Below are 20,106 nucleotides of genomic sequence, written 5' to 3'. Positions count from 1 at the left end.
AGTCATAATTTGAAAATTTTAAACTCGGACGACACTTGAAGTAACGTCCCTCTTTAATGGCACCTAGGTGCCATTAAAGAGGGACGTTACTTCTTTAATTTGCACCTAGGTGCCATTAAAGAGGGACGTTACTTCAAGTGTCATCCGAGTTTAAAATTTAACTTTTTTACACATCTCCATTGGGAACAACAGAGAGTGAATATTTATGGGCTATACAATAATTTGCAATTGGAGTTGTAAAATCCTAATGGCACCTAGGTGGAGCCTATGTGGAGGTATAATTTTATACCCCCATTGGAGATGGCCTAACGGGTTACTCGAGTTAGCATCTGTGCCCTAACCCAACCCATTTATTTGACGGGTTTGGCAGGTCAACCCTTAAATGACCCAAAAGCCTTTTTTTTCCAACCCGAACCCAATAATTTTGTGTCGGGTTAGTTGGTCGCGTACAAAACTGCCACTCCTAGACCTACCCAGATACCAACTAGCAAAGTTGGTAAAATCTTCGGGGTATTTACGATACCAACAAAACAAATCCTAGAACCTCGGTGTTAGTTGATTAAGCAATATGCAATGTTATTATGCTATTATGCCACCACACTCTCTTAAAATGGATTGATCAATCTCATAGTTAAAATGTGATATAGTCAAAATCTCTTCAATAAATTGGACTAGTATATATATCACCATATCTCAACTGATATCACAAAATTTCACGGCATCTATAATAATTGCACTTATCATCACAGATACCCTGACAAAAATAGTAACGTAATCTATCGGGGGTTGTTCAAAGATTACTCCAGATTATTAGGTGGCAGGTAACTCTGTCACACAGCCAACAACAACTGACCCATTCTTAACATTCCTTATCTCACATTCTCTGATCCATCCTTAAAAAACACACTTGAACTCATCTTTCTCTTCAAACTCTACCTCAGGTACTTTCTCCTTCTCTTCAAACCCATTATTATTCTTTTCTTTTCAATGTTTGGATATCATTTTTTTTTTATGTTTTTGAGTAAAGCTTTTAAATTTTTATCTATATGGGTATAGTTTGTTACTGAAAATATGATTAAGCAATTTCCTGTTAGATTTGTTTGCTATTTTTTAAGTCTAAATCAAGTTTGATTGTTACAGGCTGATCAAGCAACAACCTTGATTGAAATTATGATCACACATGCTCTGTTGTTTAAGTTCTTGGCTGTATCCTTTTTTTTCCTGAGTGTTGTGAGCTATGGGAGTGCAGGGATCACGAGTACCTTTATTCGTTCTGAATGGCCATCTACTGACATCCCTCTTGACAATGAAGCATTTGTAGTTCCAAAGGGTCATAATGCCCCCCCAGCAAGTGAGCTTTTATTTCCCTATTATAACGCATTCTGTCATTGAGTTATCTAGCAGCTGCTCATACACACACACACACATACTGGACTGCAAATCACCATTTAAGGGGTCAACTTCGCTTAATGGGGTCTAATGTAATATATTTCCCCATAAGGTTACTCTACTTGAGGGACACCACTTATGTAGAAAAGTTTGCTCTTTCAAATCTTCTTAGCTCCAGCTTCTGTTAATGTAACTATCATATTGTGTTTGGTTATCTAATGCTACTGTGACTTCCGTCTTGAGAACAAAACCATTATAAAGATTGTACTTTTACAGAGGTTTAACCTTTGTTGGTTATCTAACGTGCTTTATGTCAGAGCGATTTTGTTGTATCTCTCATGTGGTCCCATTTAGCCAAGTATAATCTGTTAATACTTCTTTATACTACTCTCATTTGGTCCGTGTCTTTATTGATTATGTTACTGATTTATGCGTTGCATGTAAGTAAGTCTTTGTTAAACAATCTTACTTTTGATCAATTGTCTCACATTTATTACCGTCCACTAACTTCAACTACTGTTTTTTCCATAGGTGCATATCACTCAAGGAGACTATAATGGAAAGGCTGTAATTATTTCATGGGTGACACCGGAAGAAGCTGGCCCCAGTAAAGTGCAGTATGGCACATCAGAAAAGCAATATGAATTTAGTGCTGAGGGGAATACGACAAACTATACGTTTTACAAGTATAACTCTGGTTACATTCACCACTGTCTAGTTGACGGCCTTGAGGTAATATGGCGTTGAGTTATGAGTTAATCTCTGCTAGCAATGTGAACCTTTTTCTTATTTCCTGCTGATTTCCTCTTGATTTATAGTACTTCTTAAAATTGTTTGGCATGTGAAAACACATTCCTTTTCTGTACCACGTTCTCTAGTATGTTTTTTTACGTCAGTTGGAGGCACCTTAAGTTGGACATTGCATATAACTAATATCAAACTAGTATTTTGCTTTGTAGTATGACACCAAGTACTACTACAAGATTGGGCAAGGTGATTCTTCAAGGGAGTTTTGGTTCCAAACACCTCCGAAGATTGGTCCTGATGTTCCTTACACCTTCGGTATCATTGGTGGGTTATACTTCCCTTCTATCTGTTGTAAAAATAACTAAACTAATTTTTATTGAGCTAGTGGAATGTAGTTGTGATCTCAATTTGTTGAAGTTGAGATATCAGGCAGAGTATGCATCCATATTACTCTATTAAAGATTACGAAAATAAGAAATTTGATGCATATGATTATCCAAGCTAGTATAATGTAATGCCAAAAATTGCAGTTCATTGAAAAAAAAAAAAAAAAATTGATGAACCAACACTCATATAGTTGACATCTTTAACACACATTTTGTTCTTAGTAGAGGGTAATTAATCGGGAAAAATGTCTCTCTGCGCAATCTCTCTTGAATGGTTATCCATAAGATGAACTGAGTGAATATGCTAGCATCTCATAGTTATGACATTGACACCAAAATTTCCCAGTTCTGATTAGTTGACGACTTTAGAGAAAATTCGGAGTGAAGAGCAAAGATGTCATTTCTTCCAGCTTCTTACGCTCCAAAATCTTCAATGGCTATAGTTCTGTCCCCTGTATAATTCTGCATCAAATGACTGCATAAAAGAAACACCAGTAACTAGTTTGATGATAACTACAAGCGAATATCTTCCATTTCTTTCACTGATTCCTCTTAGAACTGAACTTCTTCATATATTTCAGGTGATCTGGGCCAAACATATAATTCTCTTTCCACTCTCAAACACTACATGGAAAGCCAAGGGCAAACAGTTTTATTCGTTGGAGATCTCTCTTATGCTGATAGATATATGTATAATGACGTGGGTATTCGGTGGGACACATGGGGTCGTTTTGCTGAGCAGAGTACTGCATATCAGCCATGGATTTGGTCTGTAGGGAATCATGAAATTGATTACTTTCCAGAAATGGTACTGCTGAAAAGCTTCTTTTACTCCAATATATTGTTACTATTTTGTCTTTTCTCTCGAACAACTTAGCTCCAACTGTTGACCGAACAACTTCTGTCCCACATTTTTTATGGTGTTTGTTTAGGGGGAAGTCCGTCCCTTCAGGAACTTTTTACAAAGATACACAACACCTTTCCTGGCCTCCAAGAGCACCAGTCCTCTTTGGTATGCAATTCGACGTGCATCTGCTCATATTATTGTGCTATCCAGCTATTCGCCATTTGGTAATCGCTCACTTACTTGGTTTTAGTTAATGCGCTCATAAATTTTGGAAGTGCTACTGTTCATCTATGTTTTAGTTAATGTGCTCATAAATTTTGGAAGTGCTACTGTTTAAGCTGAGTAGGAACCTTAGATTCTCACATAAAAAAGTATAAGAAAATCATGAAGATGTTTTGTCTCTCCCATGTGTGCAACGTTCTTCCTGCACTCACAATCACTCACAGATATTTGGCACTTGTTGATGTCCTTACAATCTGCATTTTAAGACTATAGAGAGGAAGATGAATTGAAGCCCACATCTATCTATAGATGTTGGAGAGAGTGTGAGATCAAATCTCAACCCTCTTGCCTTCATGTTACAAAACTCAACCTCATGTTAAGTCCTATAGAGGATGAGATCTAACCCCAGCCCGTAATTATATTTCTGGAATCACAAACTCAGTGCTCCACGCTATATCATGTAAGTAAGTAACCGTTATACTTGGGTTCTTTTTATACCATTGATTTTTCTAACTGCCTCTACCTGTGGGGAAGAGATAGCAATGTCAAGTTGCATGTTATTTCTGCTAGTGTCACAGATACAATACAGTCAGATTGGTTCTTATCATGAACACTGACTGCATCAGTTTACGTGTAAGGTGCTGTTCTCGTTGAAAAGAGACACGAACTACGAAGAAGTTCATTATCTTAAAATTGTGGTTTTTATTTATTTATTTTTTCTTTCTATGTATGCCTCGCTTCAAGATCTATAAAACCTTTTCCACAGTGAAGTACACACCCCAGTGGCGGTGGCTACTGGAAGAGCTAACTAAAGTGGACCGTGAGAAGACACCTTGGTTAATTGTACTCATGCATGTCCCAATATACAACAGTAATGTAGCTCACTTCATGGAGGGTGAGAGCATGCGTCCCGTCTTTGAGAGCTGGTTTGTCAAATACAAAGTTGATGTCATTTTTGCTGGCCATGTCCATGCCTACGAAAGATCGGTATGGACTATTCTTGTTCTTCCTGGTTTCATTCACTGTATAGAAATATCATACAGTGAAGTGTGTTGTTCTGCAGTACCGTATCTCGAATTTACACTACAATGTATCAAGTGGTGATTGTTACCCCATACCTGACAAATCAGCCCCCGTGTACATCACCGTTGGTGACGGAGGAAATCAGGAAGGTCTTGCTGGGAGGTAAGTTTCCGTTCATAGTTCAGTTCCGTGAAACTTTGGCTTTCTGATAATTTCAAGTTTGCTCTCCAACGTGAGCAGATGTTTCTGATATGCTGTCTTCAATATAAAAATGTTCAGTATTCATTTACCATGTATCTGGTTTGCGTTTCTAGATTTAGAGATCCACAGCCAGATTATTCTGCATTCAGGGAAGCCAGTTATGGGCATTCGACATTGGAGATAAAAAACAGAACACATGCATTTTACCATTGGAACCGCAATGATGATGGGAAAAAGGTGCCAACAGACTCCGTCATGTTCCTCAATCAATACTGGTAAGTGGTAATTAGAATATAGCATTTCCCTCCTATTTGTAAATAGCAAAAAAATTGTCTGATTAATAGCAAAAGCAATAGTTTGAATGTGGGCCTTTCAAATGTGTTTATTAGAAGTTGGTATGTGATATTAAAAACTTGAAATTTTTTAATATAGAGATAAGAAAGATGACGGGTTTATGTGAAAAGGTATGTCCTTCCGGCTCATCCCTTTTGCAGAGAATGCTCCATTCTTCCAGTCATATGAGTTGGGAAAGTTTATTGGATTCCTACACCATATAGATATAGAATAATTACTAGTGTTTGGATAAATACAAGTAAGCTGAAAAGAGGATAAGAAATCAAGTAAATAGAAAAGAGGGGAGGTAATCATACTACTCTCGCGTTCATAAAACCAAACGATGATATGAATAATAGAGTCAACATATACTTTTTTTTCTGAAGGAAGTTACCATCTCGTTAAGCATCTTACATTGTTCTTTATTTCTCACCTGAGATTGTAATATTTTATTAAGTTAATAAGTTTGTGATCATGCAGGGCAAGCAATTTGCAAAGGAGAAGACTGAAGAAGAAACATCTAACAGGTGCCTATAGAAGCGTTGCAACTAACTGATTATATACCATGTGTCAATGTCTCTCTCTTATTTATTGGAAATGTTTAAATGAAGGGGAAACAACTAGAATAATTTGAGTAGCATCCATTTCAATTATTATACCAGAGAGTAGCTTGAGTGTAGATATTTTCTTCTTCATATTCTGATACTAGTATTAACATTCAAATCATTTTCTACTGAATAATGGACGGGAATCCAAATATTGGTATGTGCTAATGATCATTTTGAAAAAAATGAACTGGTAGTTTGAGTTAATTGTGGTACGATACTAACATGAAAAACAAATACGAGAAACAGGACAAACAAAACTCAATGCTGTTCTATCAATGGTCATTTTCTTTATTTTCTTTATTCTAAGTTGTTTACATGCATAATACAAAATCATACATAGTAATTACAATATGTTTTCATAGAAATAAACGTAGCCATCTTCTGTTGCACGATCTTCAAGGTATTCTCCTAACCATCTGTGCAGCTGATTTTTGATGCCCGACCTGGCTAAGATCCACCGGAAGAACACAATCTAACAGAAAGCCAATTCGGGCGATGCGATTGACCCACCGAGGAATTCGACTCCCTGTCAATCTTTGACAAATGTCGTTGCAGAAGTGGTTGCAGTTTTTAGTAATAAGATTATATGTGTTCCCCACGTACTCTTGCGCTAGTTTCTCCATGAAAGCTCGAATGTCTTTTGAGCCAAGATCTGTTTTTCCGATCATAATTGATTTCCTAAACTTGAATCCAGGACAACGTTTTGGTTCAACTTGGAAGATCCCTGTTGTTGGCAAGTCGTGAGCACCAAAACCGTATTCAATGCCATGAACTGCGATGCCAGAATGATAAACTCCAAGACCAATCCAGTATGCATAACCATTGATGGGAGTGACATCGTAGACATTCAGATATACAGGAACTGATCCACTTCTCTTCCTGCGGCGGACTTTTGGGCCGTTCATTTCTTTAAGAAGAAGAATCGAACACATGATTCACAATTCCTACCAGTATCCGCTCAAGCTTCTCAGCTATTCCAACAGGATAGAACATAGAACATCTAGTGTTAGCTGCTTGTGTTATGTAATTAGCTTTTCGTTCCTTGACAACTCGAGCTTTTAATACTAATAATTTTCTTAACAGCTGGTGTGCGTGTGTGCGAGAGAGGGGAGTGATGTGATTGCATTTTGTGTCTGTTGTTGTGCTTTCGCATTTCTATATTAATTTCATCTACAAATTCATTGGTTTCACCGGCATCTGCGGTCATAGAGTATCTCAATGACACAAAGAATGTCTTTGTTTTTTTAATCTCTTCGGTTAAAGTAAGATTGGACTCAAAGACGAAGTTTAGAAGGGATATGCTTTTTAACGATGCATAAATTGGAGAATATCAGAGCTTTGTTCTGTTCAAATGGTTTTTTTGTATATATCGCAGAATTTGTGTACTCCAATCCATATGCGAAAAAAGAAATTGGAGAATTAGCGTAATAACAAAGATGACAGAAATGGAATAACACACGATATCAAGGATGCTCAATGCCAACTGTTGTAGGAATATCTTCTCAGTTGTTCGACTCTGGATTTGTTCATCTGCAACAGGTTTGCGAATCGTTAAATAGCAAGAAGGTTATGAGTGCTGAGGCACCAGAGAACTTATAGCGTCTCTATCTGCATCTTGCTTTGTTGATGTGTTTCGTAAGTCGTAACAAAGCTCTATGCTAAGCTGCATCAACACTTGTAAACCACAGGCCATGCATGACTGCTGATTATTATGAGTACTGTTCATCTGCCCTGGTACTATGTATGCTTGTCTCTGAGGAACTTTTTGCTGCATACATGACTCAACTTTGGCATTGGTACAATCACTGCAGTATGAGTAAAATTTCACTGTATACAGTAACGACAACCATACTCAACACTCGTACTAAATTGCTATTCTCTGTATCCTATGTCCTGAAAATTTGAATAAAACAAAAACTAGAATATATGAATGCTTTTACAGCTGAAACTCTCCTTCGAGAAGTTTAACACACGTCATTAACCAGTTTGTCATTCTCTTGTAAGTGTAATAATGAAGTCATTCCAAAGATTCATTCATTCATCCACTTGAGTTGCATATTAACCTCACGTGGACTTTGCTCTCCGCCTCTCCCTATGATTTGGTATTTCTGGTTTCTATTTTGAATTCGGTCACAACTCACAAGAGACCTCAAGCAGATACTTCAGCATCTTCCTGTTATTTATTTTATACTTCCATAGCCTAACGCAAAATAAGTATTTAGACACCCCATCCTGAACAACTAAGAAGCAAGCCAGAAACACAATATAACAAAATTATAAGAACAGCCAAATGCACTAACTGTTAAGAACGTCTATTCATACACTCATACATGGCATATATCACAGAGTCGAAAAAACAACCACATTTGTAATGCTTCTACATGCGATTCATGTAGGCATGAAAGCTTGCATCAAGCACTTCAAAAAGATAGCATACACATTGATAACAAAAGGAAGAAAATTGGCTTTCAAGTTGGCGTTGAATCGTCAGAATCGTCACTTTAAGCTTCTCTCAGGCTGCCTCTCAGCCACTGGAACCTTAGTTTTTGCTTTAGGCACAGAAGCAGCTTTCTCCTGTGCGTTACGTGCACTTCCATCCATATCTTCCTCTTGCTCAACCACTTCAACATGTGAACTGCTTTACTAGTCAAGGAAAGCTACATATAAAAATGAATCACATATAACATGGCGTAGAATATATTAAGGCAACCATTTCTCAAATTCAACCACAATCATACAGCACTAAGAAACAATAGGTACAAATGTAGTGCTGAATTGTGCAGCTCATTGTACAAGATTTGGTGTACTCTCTTGTATGTAAACATAATAACAATTGAGTAGAATAAATATAATAAAATAAAAGTGAAATACGACAATTGCATCAAAGGATATCCACATTCTCTGCTGTTCCACCAGCCATAATATTCACCAGATCTTTCTCAACCCGCTGAACTAACTCAGGCTGCGAATGCATCAAACAAATTGTCAGCACAAAACAATAAGCTCACAAGGCATGCATTTACATAGTTTCTCTTCTTTTAATAGAACGATAGAAAGACCCAAAATTATGAGGTGATTGCATACATTAAGATCAGGTTCCCTGCGAAACCTTCTCCTTCGAGCATCCCTCATTGGAGGGGTGAGACCATGCCGGTACTCTATTCCATCTGGACCATTACCACCATCTTCTTTTACCATTATTATCTGTATAAAAATGACGAGTTGAAAAGGGTAAAAGAAAGCGCCCCATGTATGAAAGTATGAGTACAAATAGAAGTGGTGTTAAGTGGTATTACTTGACCAATATCTGCAGTTTTGATTAGCACATTATCATCATAAGTTTTGTATGACTCCACAATGCCAGGAATATCCAAGAGAGAAGCAGGAAAGTGGTCATTACCAATGACAAATGTCCCAGTTCTTCCATCCTCTGCAGCAAAGCAATTCAAGTGTCAGAAATTCAATTTTTACATATTAAAGACAATGAAAGATATGCATACCAGAAAAGGATAAATCCAGTGACTTGTCTTCCGAAGACGAAGCGTTCTCACTTAGAAGGAGATCAATCCTTTCGGCGACGGAAGGTGGCACTCTCAGTATAAACTGTTCTTCCATTATGTTTCAGGCAGTCAAATCCTATAAAAAACCATAATGGCCTCAAAATTGAATATAACCATAACCATAACCATAACCATACATAGGAAGAATAATAAGTAAAACAAACGTACCTGTTAGAAGAGAGATTTGATTCTGATGGCTTTTATACTCTTCAATTGGATTTATTGAGAAGAATTCATAAATTTCAACATATTTCAGAAAACTCTGGAATACCAACATATTTCGTCAAATTTTCCTATCTCTACACATATAATAGCCGAGTAGGCAAATTTAAATCTCTTTATTTATTTAATTTAGAAACACCTCCCTCACTATATTTAGAATAAATCTCACTTTTATTAATATAATTTAAATAAGGTCTTTTTTTATTAATAATTTAAAAACACCTCTCTAATATCACTTAAATTAAATAATTACCCCCATTTCCCATATTGAAATTAAAACAAAATCTATTTTATTATTAATAATTTAAAAGGAACTCCCTAATATCACTTGAATAACATAATTATCTCATATTTTGTTTAAAATAAATAAATAGATGAGTCTCTCCTATATAATTACAATTACCATTTATAATTAGAATCCAAATAAACCATGTTAACTATCGATCTCGAGGGACGAGTTTCAAGACTTAAAAAAACCGATGCATAGCAAAGATTTGCATACTTGTTTGTCTAAGATAGTAAGATCAATATCCAGCCTGCTGCTAGGCATTATTGGATTGGGAACAATAGGTCTTGAATCACTACTACTCGGTTGATCCAGTGCTAGTGTGGTCGGCTGTCAACAAGTTGGTCATAGATTCAAAAGTTAGTTTTAGTTTGTTTGGTATAATTGGTCAAGAAAAAAAGTTCTTAAATGGTCTGATAATAATGACATAGGAGATCTTCATATTAGGGGTTTCTATTGTTTGATCTTCATATATCAGGATGGAGAACATTCAAATTTGTCTGAAAAGATAAGGATGGCATGAACCTTTTCCTTTGATAAAGTTCTAACCCGCCGACAATTCAACTTTCAACGGAATCTTTCATGTTTGAAAAGCTAGACATAGAAACCATTATTGTACCGAATATTGTACGATTTGTAGTGACAGGGATCATAAGGAGGGAGATAGTGGACGATAAAAATGTTGTTATCACCAAGTTTTGTGCATCTGAAAATGCTTGAGCCTCAAGTTTTAAAAAAGAAAACATTGGTACTCATTTGCTTTTCCCAGACTTTGGATGGATGCACTTTTTCTTTTGTTGATTATTATTATATGGACGAATGAATGTACTTATATTCAGTAGGTGCAAATAATATCATTCATTCATATATATAAAAATATAAAAGGTAAAGATATTGATTCTAGGCTTATTCAGTACCAAATCTATCCAACTTAGAAACTGGGATGATCCCACTATATTCCATGCATCTCACCTTCCCAGAACATTCAATCCAAATTACGTTACCATGTCTTGACGTCAACACGGTGGGATCAGTACGGAAACATGATATCATCTTCCATACGTGGCACTCTCTTATTAGCTGAATGAAAGTAAAACCCCTCTCATCCCTCATCTCAAACCCCTATTCTTTCCAACTTATTACATTCCTACCACACACAACGGTTGACTAATGGCATCATCGTTATTCTCATAAAGTCCAAGGGTAAACATCCTTACGCGGTATATACGCGCTTTAAAAATAAAAAAAAGGCTGCAGTGAAGAAGAAGAAGAGCTAGTGAAACAACACAACACACCATAGAAAACAAACAACCTCTCAAAACACCATAGCATGTTAGACCACAGATGATTCGGGAATTCGATTGTATAAAAAAGATTGTTTTTTTTTGTTTTTAAAATACTTTTGTGAGTTATTTAGAGGAAGGATAAAGAAAAAAGATGGCGGTTTTGCCACTAAATTTTCTGCCAGTTGGATATAGATTCAGTCCAACAGATGAAGAATTAGTGAATTTCTATTTGAAGTTGAAGATTGAAGGTCAAGAATCTAAAGTTGAAGCTATTTCTGAAGTTGATGTTTGTAAATGGGAGCCTTGGGATTTGCCTAGTAAGTTTTTCTTTCACAAGTTTGTTTCTTTGATGGATTTGGATGAATGGGTGTTGATGTTTCTGTTAATTTAGATGAATTTATTGTTTGGGTATTTTTAATTGGTGCTTAATTTAGTTGATAATTGTTAAATTTCATGGTTGGTTTGTTGTGATTATGGGTTTTTGAAGTTATGGGCATTTTAGTCTTTGGATAAATTTTGGATCTTGATATATATATATTTTTGTAATAGGGTGGTTGAATGAGTGTTTTTCTGAGCTCTGTATGTTTCCATAAGTGTCATTTGTTAAAGATTTTGAGTTCTGTTGCTTCCTAAATAATACTGCTTTTAGCATATTTTGATGTGGGTGTTGATCCCTTACTTAAAATAGGTTGGTACACAAAGTGGTACATTTTTCCTCGATTTTAATTAGTGTTTGTGTTGCTTGTAGGTTTGTCAGTGATAAAGAATGAAGATCCAGAGTGGTTCTTCTTTTGCCCGCGTGATCAAAAGTATCCAAAAGGGCGTCGTTCTAATAGGGCGACGGAAAAGGGCTATTGGAAAGCAACTGGTAAAGATCGAACAATCAAGTCTCGCTCTTCCGGAATGAAATTGATTGGTATGAAGAAGACTCTGGTTTTTCACACTGGACGTGCTCCTCGTGGTAAAAGGACTCACTGGATAATGCATGAATATCGCACGAGCTGTGCTGAAGAGGTACTATTTAAAATACCCCTTACAGTGGTCTATATTGCATTTGAACTTGGTGAGCATGGTTTGTTGATTGTTTGTATGTTATGTGAATACGCCAAGGATATTGTTCTGGTTTTCTATTTTGTTGAAGTTGTTAGTTTTCTTTAAGGTTACTCTAAACTTTCTATATAAAACACCTACCAACTATGGACCACTGTCTAAAACTTGTAAACACTATTTAGTAAAGATATTAATACTTTTATTGCATGCCATATATACTTAATGAAAATTTATTTATTTGGAATCGGTTAAGAATGAAGATGACAAAGGTTCCATGAAGATAAAAAGAGAGTAGGCCGGGATGACGTACTTACTAAGAATTGTAGAGTCTGAAGTTGTTCATCATTTTGGTTGCAATGGCGCACTTATAATTCAAGATTCTTTGGGATCCTATTACTCTTCTTTGTTAGCTCCTTGATACACCTAAATAAAAGGAAGTGCCATAGTTGAAATCTTGACGCGAGTGTTTCGAAAAAAGGTATGAATCGTGCTTAATCTATCACCCTTCTTCCAAGTATTGGTGTCAGTTGTAAAATCTCATATTACCAAGTAGCTGTATCTAATACATTTCATGTGTTTTAAGATATTATGTATAGGATCAGTGTGCCTCATCTGTAGCTCTTCTACATGATATTTAGATATACTGTATACATTATTTTCTTGCTCTTTTACGCTCCTTATTTTTCTACACATTCAGCAGTAAAGCATCCATCCTCATTGTTTGAATTTGTTTCTTGCTTCCTCGACCTTGGGCAGGGTCCATTTGTTCTTTGCCGATTATTCAATAAAGAGAAAGCAGACTCGGAATGTGATGAAATAGAACCAACAGGCTCCTCCCCTACAGCTACCAACTCCTCTATCGAAAGTCTGCGACCAGAGAAGGCACTGATGCAGGAAACTTCTGGAGCAGATCAAATAAGGGAGAATTCTACAGGAGAAGAGAAGTCAGACAACCTAACCTCCTGTACGCCGTTACCTGAACAAAGTTACTCCAATAGTTGTCAGGCTTCCGATGGGGAAGATCATGGAGCAGATTTAAGAGTTGTAGAGGTGAGAAAAGATATTGTTTTTCTGTCTTGTAGTTGTGCTATGTTGCACCTTACGCTGGAAGATGTTTCAGAAACTAAATCTTGTTTCTTGTTTCCTTAGGTGGATCCAAGAGTTTGATTATGTGGGTATGCTAGATGATCCCATACTTGAACTTGAACCATTGGATCAAGCTCTGACTCCCCCACATGTTAACATGTCTACTGGTCAAGGATTTTCTTACTCAGGTTCTGCCTTGGCTACCGAGTTTGGAAATGCCCACAATCAGGATGGTAGCACAGAGCAGGATTTATTTGATCTCGATTTCATGGAGAAGGTTTTGGGTAACCAAGACTACTGTGGTGACTCAACTAGTCAGAAACACTATGCTGTTGAGAGTGAACCTGAAGTTGCTTTCATTTATGCGGTACAACAATCAGGAGAATCTGTGTTTGGAAAGGATAGCGCTTCTTGCAGTGATGCAGACAATGAAGGTTTACAGGCACAGGTAAATTGAAACCTTTATAAACGTATGAACTAGGCAATGATTTTAACATCTTAGTAAACGGGCATGCGCGTTGCGCCTGCAAGTGCAATGGCTAGAAAACATAATATCTATTTGCACGATAAAAACTTCAATAAAGAAATCATTCTAGCAAAAACATCATGGACAGTATATATGAAACATAACATATTAAGAGTTAGTATATGTGATGATTTTTTCAAATCTAGAGACACAAGTATTTTGTTAATGATCAAAGAACAATTAGAAGTATTGAATCAAGAAGAAGAGATTTAGAAGATAATAAGTTGAACCACTTTCTTTAATGGATGTCTACGTATCCTGTAAAGAGGAATCAAACTCAAAGCATAGTTCAACTATCATATTTATAAGAATAGATAAGGTTTCCATAATTGCTTGAATTAAGTAATTAATGTTTAATTAGGAAACAATCTCTTGTCAAGTCTTATCTAGACTCTTCTAGAAGTTTATGTTTCCCAAATCAATAAGCCTTATTTATTGACTTGAACAACAAGGAAACATGTTTAAATTTGGAGTTCCGAACTTGGTAATTCCGGAGGATTTGGAGTTCCTAGTCACAGGAGTTAGCAATCTGAACCTACTACTCTAACCAATTCCGAATTTCGTCTTTTTATTTCACTCCCGAACCTAAGAGGTGAGTTAGTCATGACCTGGACTTGAAGTGTGTTTTGGTACTTTCTACCCACACTAAGATCATACCTGAGTGTTAAGAATATGTTGTCACATGTCACATATTTATTTGCTAAAATATGTACACACAAATGTCCTCTCTTTTTTCTTTATGGGTTGTAACTCAAACCCTTAAGGAAAAAGGGTAATATCTTGTGTACATATTTTAACGAATAAATATGTAACACGTGGCAACATTTTTTTAACGCTATGGTATGGTCTTAGTGTGGGTAGAAAGTACCATAACACACTTTAAATCCAGGTCTTGACTAACTCACCTCCTAGGTTTGGGAGTGAAATAAGAAGAGGAGGTTCGGAATTAGTTAGAATAGTAGGTTCGGATTACTAACTCTTGACTAGGAATTCCAAATCCGGAACTACCAAGTTTGGAACTCCAAATCCAAACCTGAACATTTTTCCTTATTGTTTAAGTCAATAAAGAAGACTTATTGATTTGGGAAACACATGTTTCTAGAAGAGTCTGGATAAGACTTGACAAGAGATTGTTTTCTAGTTAAACACTAATTACTTAATTCACAAGCAATTGTGGAAACCTAATTTATTCTTATAAATAAGATAGTTGAACTACGTTTTGAGTTTAATTCCTCTTCACAGGATACGTAGGCAACTATTAAAGAACATAGTTCAACTCATTATTTTCTAGATCTCTTCTTTTTCTTGATTCAATACTTCTAATTGTTCTTTGATCATCAACAAAATAATTATGTTTCTAGATTAGAAAAAATCATCACACAGTATATATTATATCGAAAATTGGTGAAGGGTTGTGAATTGAGTGAAAACACAACCTTGATGGAGTAGTGCCAAGCTCAAAATAAAGTAACACATGTAAACCACATCGCAGATGGTATGTATTACAAAACAAAGCATTTATGGCAATAACATTCATGTAAAATTTGTAATATTCCAATTTAAAAAGGATTTGTATGAATAATGCACTACTGTTATTTAAATGCATAAGTTTTTAGGTCAAGGTAAGGATATTTAACACAGTAATATACCAAACATTTCAACAAATGGTAGGTACAAACATAAAGTCAAAGAGCGTTTAAAAATAACTATATTTTCTCATATAGCATATCGTCTCCTGGTTTTCATAACAAATGCGCAATTGGAAGGGCATGAAGTTCAAACTTAGATAAAACTAAATGATTACATGATTACATCATTTAGTTGATCACTAGACAGTTTCGCCCTGAATTTGAGATAGTATTTGGTAATATTTTTTTTTATTCTTTCCGAACCTGCATTTTGAAAGTATATACAAGACATACAATTTTAAGAATTAAGCGCAATTAGCCTTTATTTAGTAATGTTGATCTGGAGGGGGTACAATGTCACAAAAACTATTTATGATGAATTGGACTTGACTACTTATCCATGGCTTATATTGTATTTGAACTGAGCGATTGCACAATAAAACCATTAATTTGCATACTGTCCTAAAAGTCCAGCCTTGTTGGTGACTAAGCACTTTTCTTGATCAACTTAGTTTCCTAAGCAAAAAACCACCTTTGGTGCTTCAAATAAATCTGGTAAAAGAGGTGGCCTAATGTTTCTAACCTGTGTATCATCCTCTTTCCTAGGTTTTAAACATACTTCAAAGTAGCAAAACTTGAAAGCATGCGCTCAAAAATGCTGAGAAGCACTTCAGACCAAGGCCTAATATTTTGAAATCGGGCGATATTTCGGACCTTTCAAAAAATGAAATATATCGTAAATGTTGATATGTCGGACGATATATCTTTTTTTGTTGATTGGTCAAAAAAAAATTTGTGTCAATATATCAGGAAATATTGTCGATATATAGCGATGCATATCGGAAATATCGAAAAAAATAATAATAAATCAGTCAAACATCGGTCAAAATCAACAAAGTCGGCGGTCAAAATCGGATATATCAGTCGATATATATATATCGATATATCGAAAAACTCGATATATATCTGCTTTGAAATTATATCAATATATACATTCGAAATATCTTAATATCTCTATATCGGAGGGGCCAAAAATTGAAATATATTGCCGATATATGGATTTATCGGTCGATATTTTTGGCCTTGCTTTAGACAACTGAATGACACCATCGAGACCTGCTTCACCAGGGTGACTTACAAAAACAGGTATTCCAATTGTATATCTTACGTTACATCTTATATATATATATATATATATATATATATATACAGTAATTCTCTAAAAAGTAGCTACTTAAGTTAACTTAAAATAAATACGTAAGTAAAACTTCATCTAGAAAATGAATTCAACCCTAATTTTTTTGTGGATATAATATACTTAACATTACGATCATCTCCACAAAATTTCAGCTCATTTGAAAACCTCTAACATTGGCAAAAAATAATTGCAAAAACTCAACATTTCTGGACCATTAGATTTCTTTTTTAAAATAACAACAATTTTTATCTATGTTAGAGGTTTCTAAATGCGTTGAAATTTTGTGGAGATAATCTTTATGATGAGTGCTTCATAACCACAAAGTATTAGGGTTGAATTCATTTTCTAGGTGAAGTTTTACTTACTTTCTAGGTGAAGTTTTACTTACGTACTTATTTTTAAGTTAACTTAAGTAGCTACTTTTTAGAGAAAGACTATATATATATGCACTCTATTAAGTCACTGTGTTTATACATGGTTAAAAAACTAAATGACTCAAAGGTTTCTCTCTTATAGATACAAAAAAGCTTACAAAAATTTGGGTTGTGTAATTGGTCACTGTGACCAACTTGGTAAAAGGACGAAACAACAATACCTTAAGAAATAAGAACCTACAAAAAAATAAAAAATAAAAAGAACTGAAAAAAAATAAAAAAAAGAAAGATATTGATAATAGGAGTTTGTAAAAGCATATTCTGGGTTCATCTCTCTAAGTTGTATGCTTAATTTGGTAGGAGATTCAACTGCATTTACCGAACTGATGGTATACTGCTGCAACACCTGCTATCCCTGTTGTAGGTCCGCTCCTGTTTGCACTTATACATTTACCGAACTGATGGTATACTGAAATAATATTTGGGGAAATTTCGACTCTAAAGTTGTCAGTACAAAATGTCTAGATGTCTAGAAGCAGCAAATCACAGATAGTGGTTAATGTGAAACATCACATCAATCTAACATGTTCCCTAAATCAACCATTTGCAAACGATTCTATGATGAAACGGATATTTGCGATGGAACCTGACATATACAATTTGTCTAGAAGAGTTTTTACCGTTATAGGGAGTTAATGAAAATTAGTGGTATATAAACAACAGAACGAGTGATACCAACTGTAAATCGAAGAATTGAAGCAACATGACTTGAAACACTCATTAGTATTATCATATTAAGGTCAAAGGCACAATTGCAATAAACAAATAAGTAATCTAAAAAGAGGCGGCAGAATACGATACCTTTGCGATTTAAAAATGAATTTTTTGGGGTGAAAGTCTTGAATAAAACAACAACAGTCATGAATGACTGGAACTGTAATGTAAACAGGAAAAAATCGAAACAGAGATCCTTCAAAACCTGCAGCGATTAAAGAATAAAAAATACTAAAACAGTTTTCGGAAACTGTACCGTTAAAATAGGGATGTTAGAAGTCTTCAATTCCAATGAGGATGCACCCTTTTACTTTAGCCTTTTGAAAATAACATTGTACCAAAGTTGAAGGCAATATTCGGCGAGTATTTATCAAGTTTTGGTGGGAAGAAGGTATAAAGTGAAAACTCGAAATAGAGAACATAAGGAATCTTGATTTTTAAGTTAATTTGGGAATTAGAGAGGGGGGTAATGTCCAGGAACGGAGAAGTCGGAACGGTTTTCTCTTTCTTAAAATGGTGTCTCTGTTTGCTGAAGAGGTCGTATTTTATAGTGTGGGAATATTCTAAATTACTGATATACCCTTTCTGCGAAGAGCAAAAAGAATGTGGCTGTCCAACTTTCTGGTACTCTTTTGATTAAAAACTGTGGTCTAAAACCGGAAATACGGGAACTAATCGAAAAAGCAAGTATTGGCATTATATATAAGATAAGACCATGAATCCCTAATTCATTTCTTGTTGGTGTAAGCAACCAAGTAGCTTAAACACTGGTTCTGATCTAAAGTTTTCATATTTTGTACAAAACCATCTAGTATGATTGACTGTACTTCAATGTACTTATGTGTGTTATTTATGTTTCTTGATATTCCAGACTTATTCGAAAGTGGAAGCTTCGCCTTGGTATGGACTCGCCCGTGGTTATGCACAGACGCAGAACGTTTCAGAAATAAACAGTATTGACGGATTCTATGGGGATGAGTTCTGGAGTGGAAATATGAGTATCGGTTTCGGTAACCCTGCTGCATTGGAGTCTCCAGCCGATGACTCTGCTACATACTACAGCAATTCCATCAAGAATATTGGATCTCTAACTCGAGCAACTCCTCTTGATGATGATAAAGACGTTGTAGGGACAGGGGTCAAATTAAGGACCCACCACCCACAAAGTCATACAAGTTCTCATAACTTGGTATATCAGGGCAACGCCCCAAGAAGAATTCGTTTACAGAAAAAACTCACTCGCAGAGTAGCTTCCTTCAAGGGGAGAGAATCAAGTGGCAGTGCAAAAGACCAGGAGATAAAACCAAAAATTCTCGAGGTGAGAAGTTCGTCAATCGAAATAAAGGTTAGTATCTGATAGTTACTCGTGAACTCAAAAGATGTTTTTTTTGTTGTTGCAGAGTACTGGCGAAACCAAAGACAATGCAACAGTCGTGCTGCAGTCTGCTAACGTCGCAGCTTCTGAGGATGGTGTTGATATCTCCTGTGAATTCAAAACAAAGCTGAGGTTGAGATCAAGATCGAAACGTTATGGTAAAACTGACAGTGGACAACAGGATATATCTGTAGCTGCTAAGGCGTCTACCTTGCGGCCCTTTAGCTATTCGTTTCCTTATTTTGTCTTTGGGGCGGTATTTACAATCTCGGCTGTGCTCCTTGGTGTGTGGCGATGCTTGACAACATAAATCCTATTCTCCTTTCAGTTCTATATTAGGACATATAACTGCTGTAAATGGAGAGGTTTTTGGTTAGTGGGAGTAGAATTAGGTAATATGTATGCATATGTGTGTATAATTTTATGCAGATTGTACTGGCAGGATTTGAGGGCTTTGACTCTGATATATTGAAGGCAGTGTTTGCTTTCGCCTATATGTATGTAAGGTAAAGGAAAAGAAACAAGACAATTGCGGTCTGCATATAGAGTTCCATTTTGACTACATAGAGTTCCATTTTAACTATTCGTTCTGCCCCAGTTTTTTCTTTTCTTTTCTCTTTTCTTGGCTATATCTTAATTACCACGGAATATTTTATCAGCAAGTGCTATAAAGCCTATAAGTATTGGATGAGAAGGCACCAGTGTCTTCAATTTGCAATTAAGTTGTAATGTTCCTTGTTCGTATATTTGGCTGTCAATAAATCTGTTCCAAGTCTTGTACGTGTTGCCATGTTGGTTTCAGTCTTCGGAAACATATATTGCTCGAACGCTTATGAGTTCTTTCTGAACTTGCTATGGCGGGAAAAAAAACGAAAAGAATACGAGACTTATTTTCTTTTAATGTATCTCCTGTATCCCTTTGTTCCCAGAGAAACTATAACTTATATGCGCTATGAAAGTGTTCCTACCAATTAACTGTATTCTC

The 20,106-nt window shown here is 35.8% G+C and overlaps 2 protein-coding genes and 2 pseudogenes across 5 annotated transcripts; 2 read left to right on the top strand and 2 right to left on the bottom strand.

The window, feature by feature from the left end:
- The first annotated feature begins 781 nt into the window (after positions 1 to 781).
- LOC147507874 (bifunctional purple acid phosphatase 26-like) lies at positions 782 to 5,960 on the top strand. Of its 2 annotated transcripts, XM_086600538.1 has the most exons (10): positions 782 to 941; positions 1,141 to 1,351; positions 1,921 to 2,121; positions 2,349 to 2,460; positions 3,104 to 3,330; positions 3,455 to 3,593; positions 4,358 to 4,578; positions 4,655 to 4,776; positions 4,929 to 5,090; positions 5,629 to 5,960. In XM_086600538.1, the coding sequence occupies exons 2-10, from the start codon at positions 1,337 to 1,339 to the stop codon at positions 5,702 to 5,704; spliced, it is 1,275 nt and encodes a 424-aa protein (XP_086456664.1). In that variant the 5' UTR covers positions 782 to 941; positions 1,141 to 1,336; the 3' UTR covers positions 5,705 to 5,960. The 2 variants fall into 2 exon arrangements, with proteins under 2 accessions (XP_086456664.1, XP_086456665.1); XM_086600539.1 differs by lacking the exon at positions 5,629 to 5,960 and having other exon boundaries at positions 800 to 941; positions 1,141 to 1,347; positions 4,929 to 5,094.
- Positions 5,961 to 6,151: 191 nt separating this feature from the next.
- LOC147507873 (deSI-like protein At4g17486 pseudogene) lies at positions 6,152 to 6,833 on the bottom strand (annotated as a pseudogene). The gene has a single exon (XR_015215467.1). The product of XR_015215467.1 is annotated as a deSI-like protein At4g17486 pseudogene (transcript).
- Positions 6,834 to 8,030: 1,197 nt separating this feature from the next.
- LOC147507872 (transcription initiation factor TFIID subunit 7-like) lies at positions 8,031 to 9,621 on the bottom strand. Its single transcript, XM_086599086.1, has 6 exons — positions 9,485 to 9,621; positions 9,257 to 9,392; positions 9,053 to 9,186; positions 8,841 to 8,960; positions 8,649 to 8,718; positions 8,031 to 8,386 (listed from the first exon to the last, which is right to left on the bottom strand). The coding sequence occupies exons 2-6, from the start codon at positions 9,369 to 9,371 to the stop codon at positions 8,253 to 8,255; spliced, it is 573 nt and encodes a 190-aa protein (XP_086455212.1). The 5' UTR covers positions 9,372 to 9,392; positions 9,485 to 9,621; the 3' UTR covers positions 8,031 to 8,252.
- Positions 9,622 to 11,110: 1,489 nt separating this feature from the next.
- On the top strand, positions 11,111 to 19,683 carry LOC147507871 (protein NTM1-like 9; annotated as a pseudogene). Its single transcript, XR_015217818.1, has 5 exons — positions 11,111 to 11,427; positions 11,859 to 12,124; positions 12,917 to 13,694; positions 18,618 to 19,064; positions 19,147 to 19,683. The product of XR_015217818.1 is annotated as a protein NTM1-like 9 (transcript).
- The last annotated feature ends 423 nt before the right edge of the window (positions 19,684 to 20,106 follow it).

Source organism: Coptis chinensis, chromosome 3, assembly GCF_015680905.1.
Source record: "Coptis chinensis isolate HL-2020 chromosome 3, ASM1568090v1, whole genome shotgun sequence".
NCBI classification, from domain to species: Eukaryota; Viridiplantae; Streptophyta; class Magnoliopsida; order Ranunculales; family Ranunculaceae; genus Coptis; species Coptis chinensis.
This window is presented reverse-complemented; position numbering and strand designations above follow the sequence as displayed.

Coding starts and splice junctions, on each gene's coding strand:
- LOC147507872 (XM_086599086.1), bottom strand. CDS start 9,371: ATGGAAGAACAGTTTATACTGAGAGTGCCACCTTCCGTCGCCGAAAGG. Junction 9,187..9,256: donor ACTGGATTTATCCTTTTCTG/GTATGCATATCT, acceptor GCTTTGCTGCAG/AGGATGGAAGAACTGGGACA. Junction 8,719..8,840: donor GCAGGGAACCTGATCTTAAT/GTATGCAATCAC, acceptor ATGCATTCGCAG/CCTGAGTTAGTTCAGCGGGT.
- LOC147507874 (XM_086600539.1), top strand. CDS start 1,171: ATGATCACACATGCTCTGTTGTTTAAGTTCTTGGCTGTATCCTTTTTT. Junction 3,331..3,454: donor TTGATTACTTTCCAGAAATG/GTACTGCTGAAA, acceptor GTGTTTGTTTAG/GGGGAAGTCCGTCCCTTCAG. Junction 3,594..4,357: donor ATCCAGCTATTCGCCATTTG/GTAATCGCTCAC, acceptor CCTTTTCCACAG/TGAAGTACACACCCCAGTGG.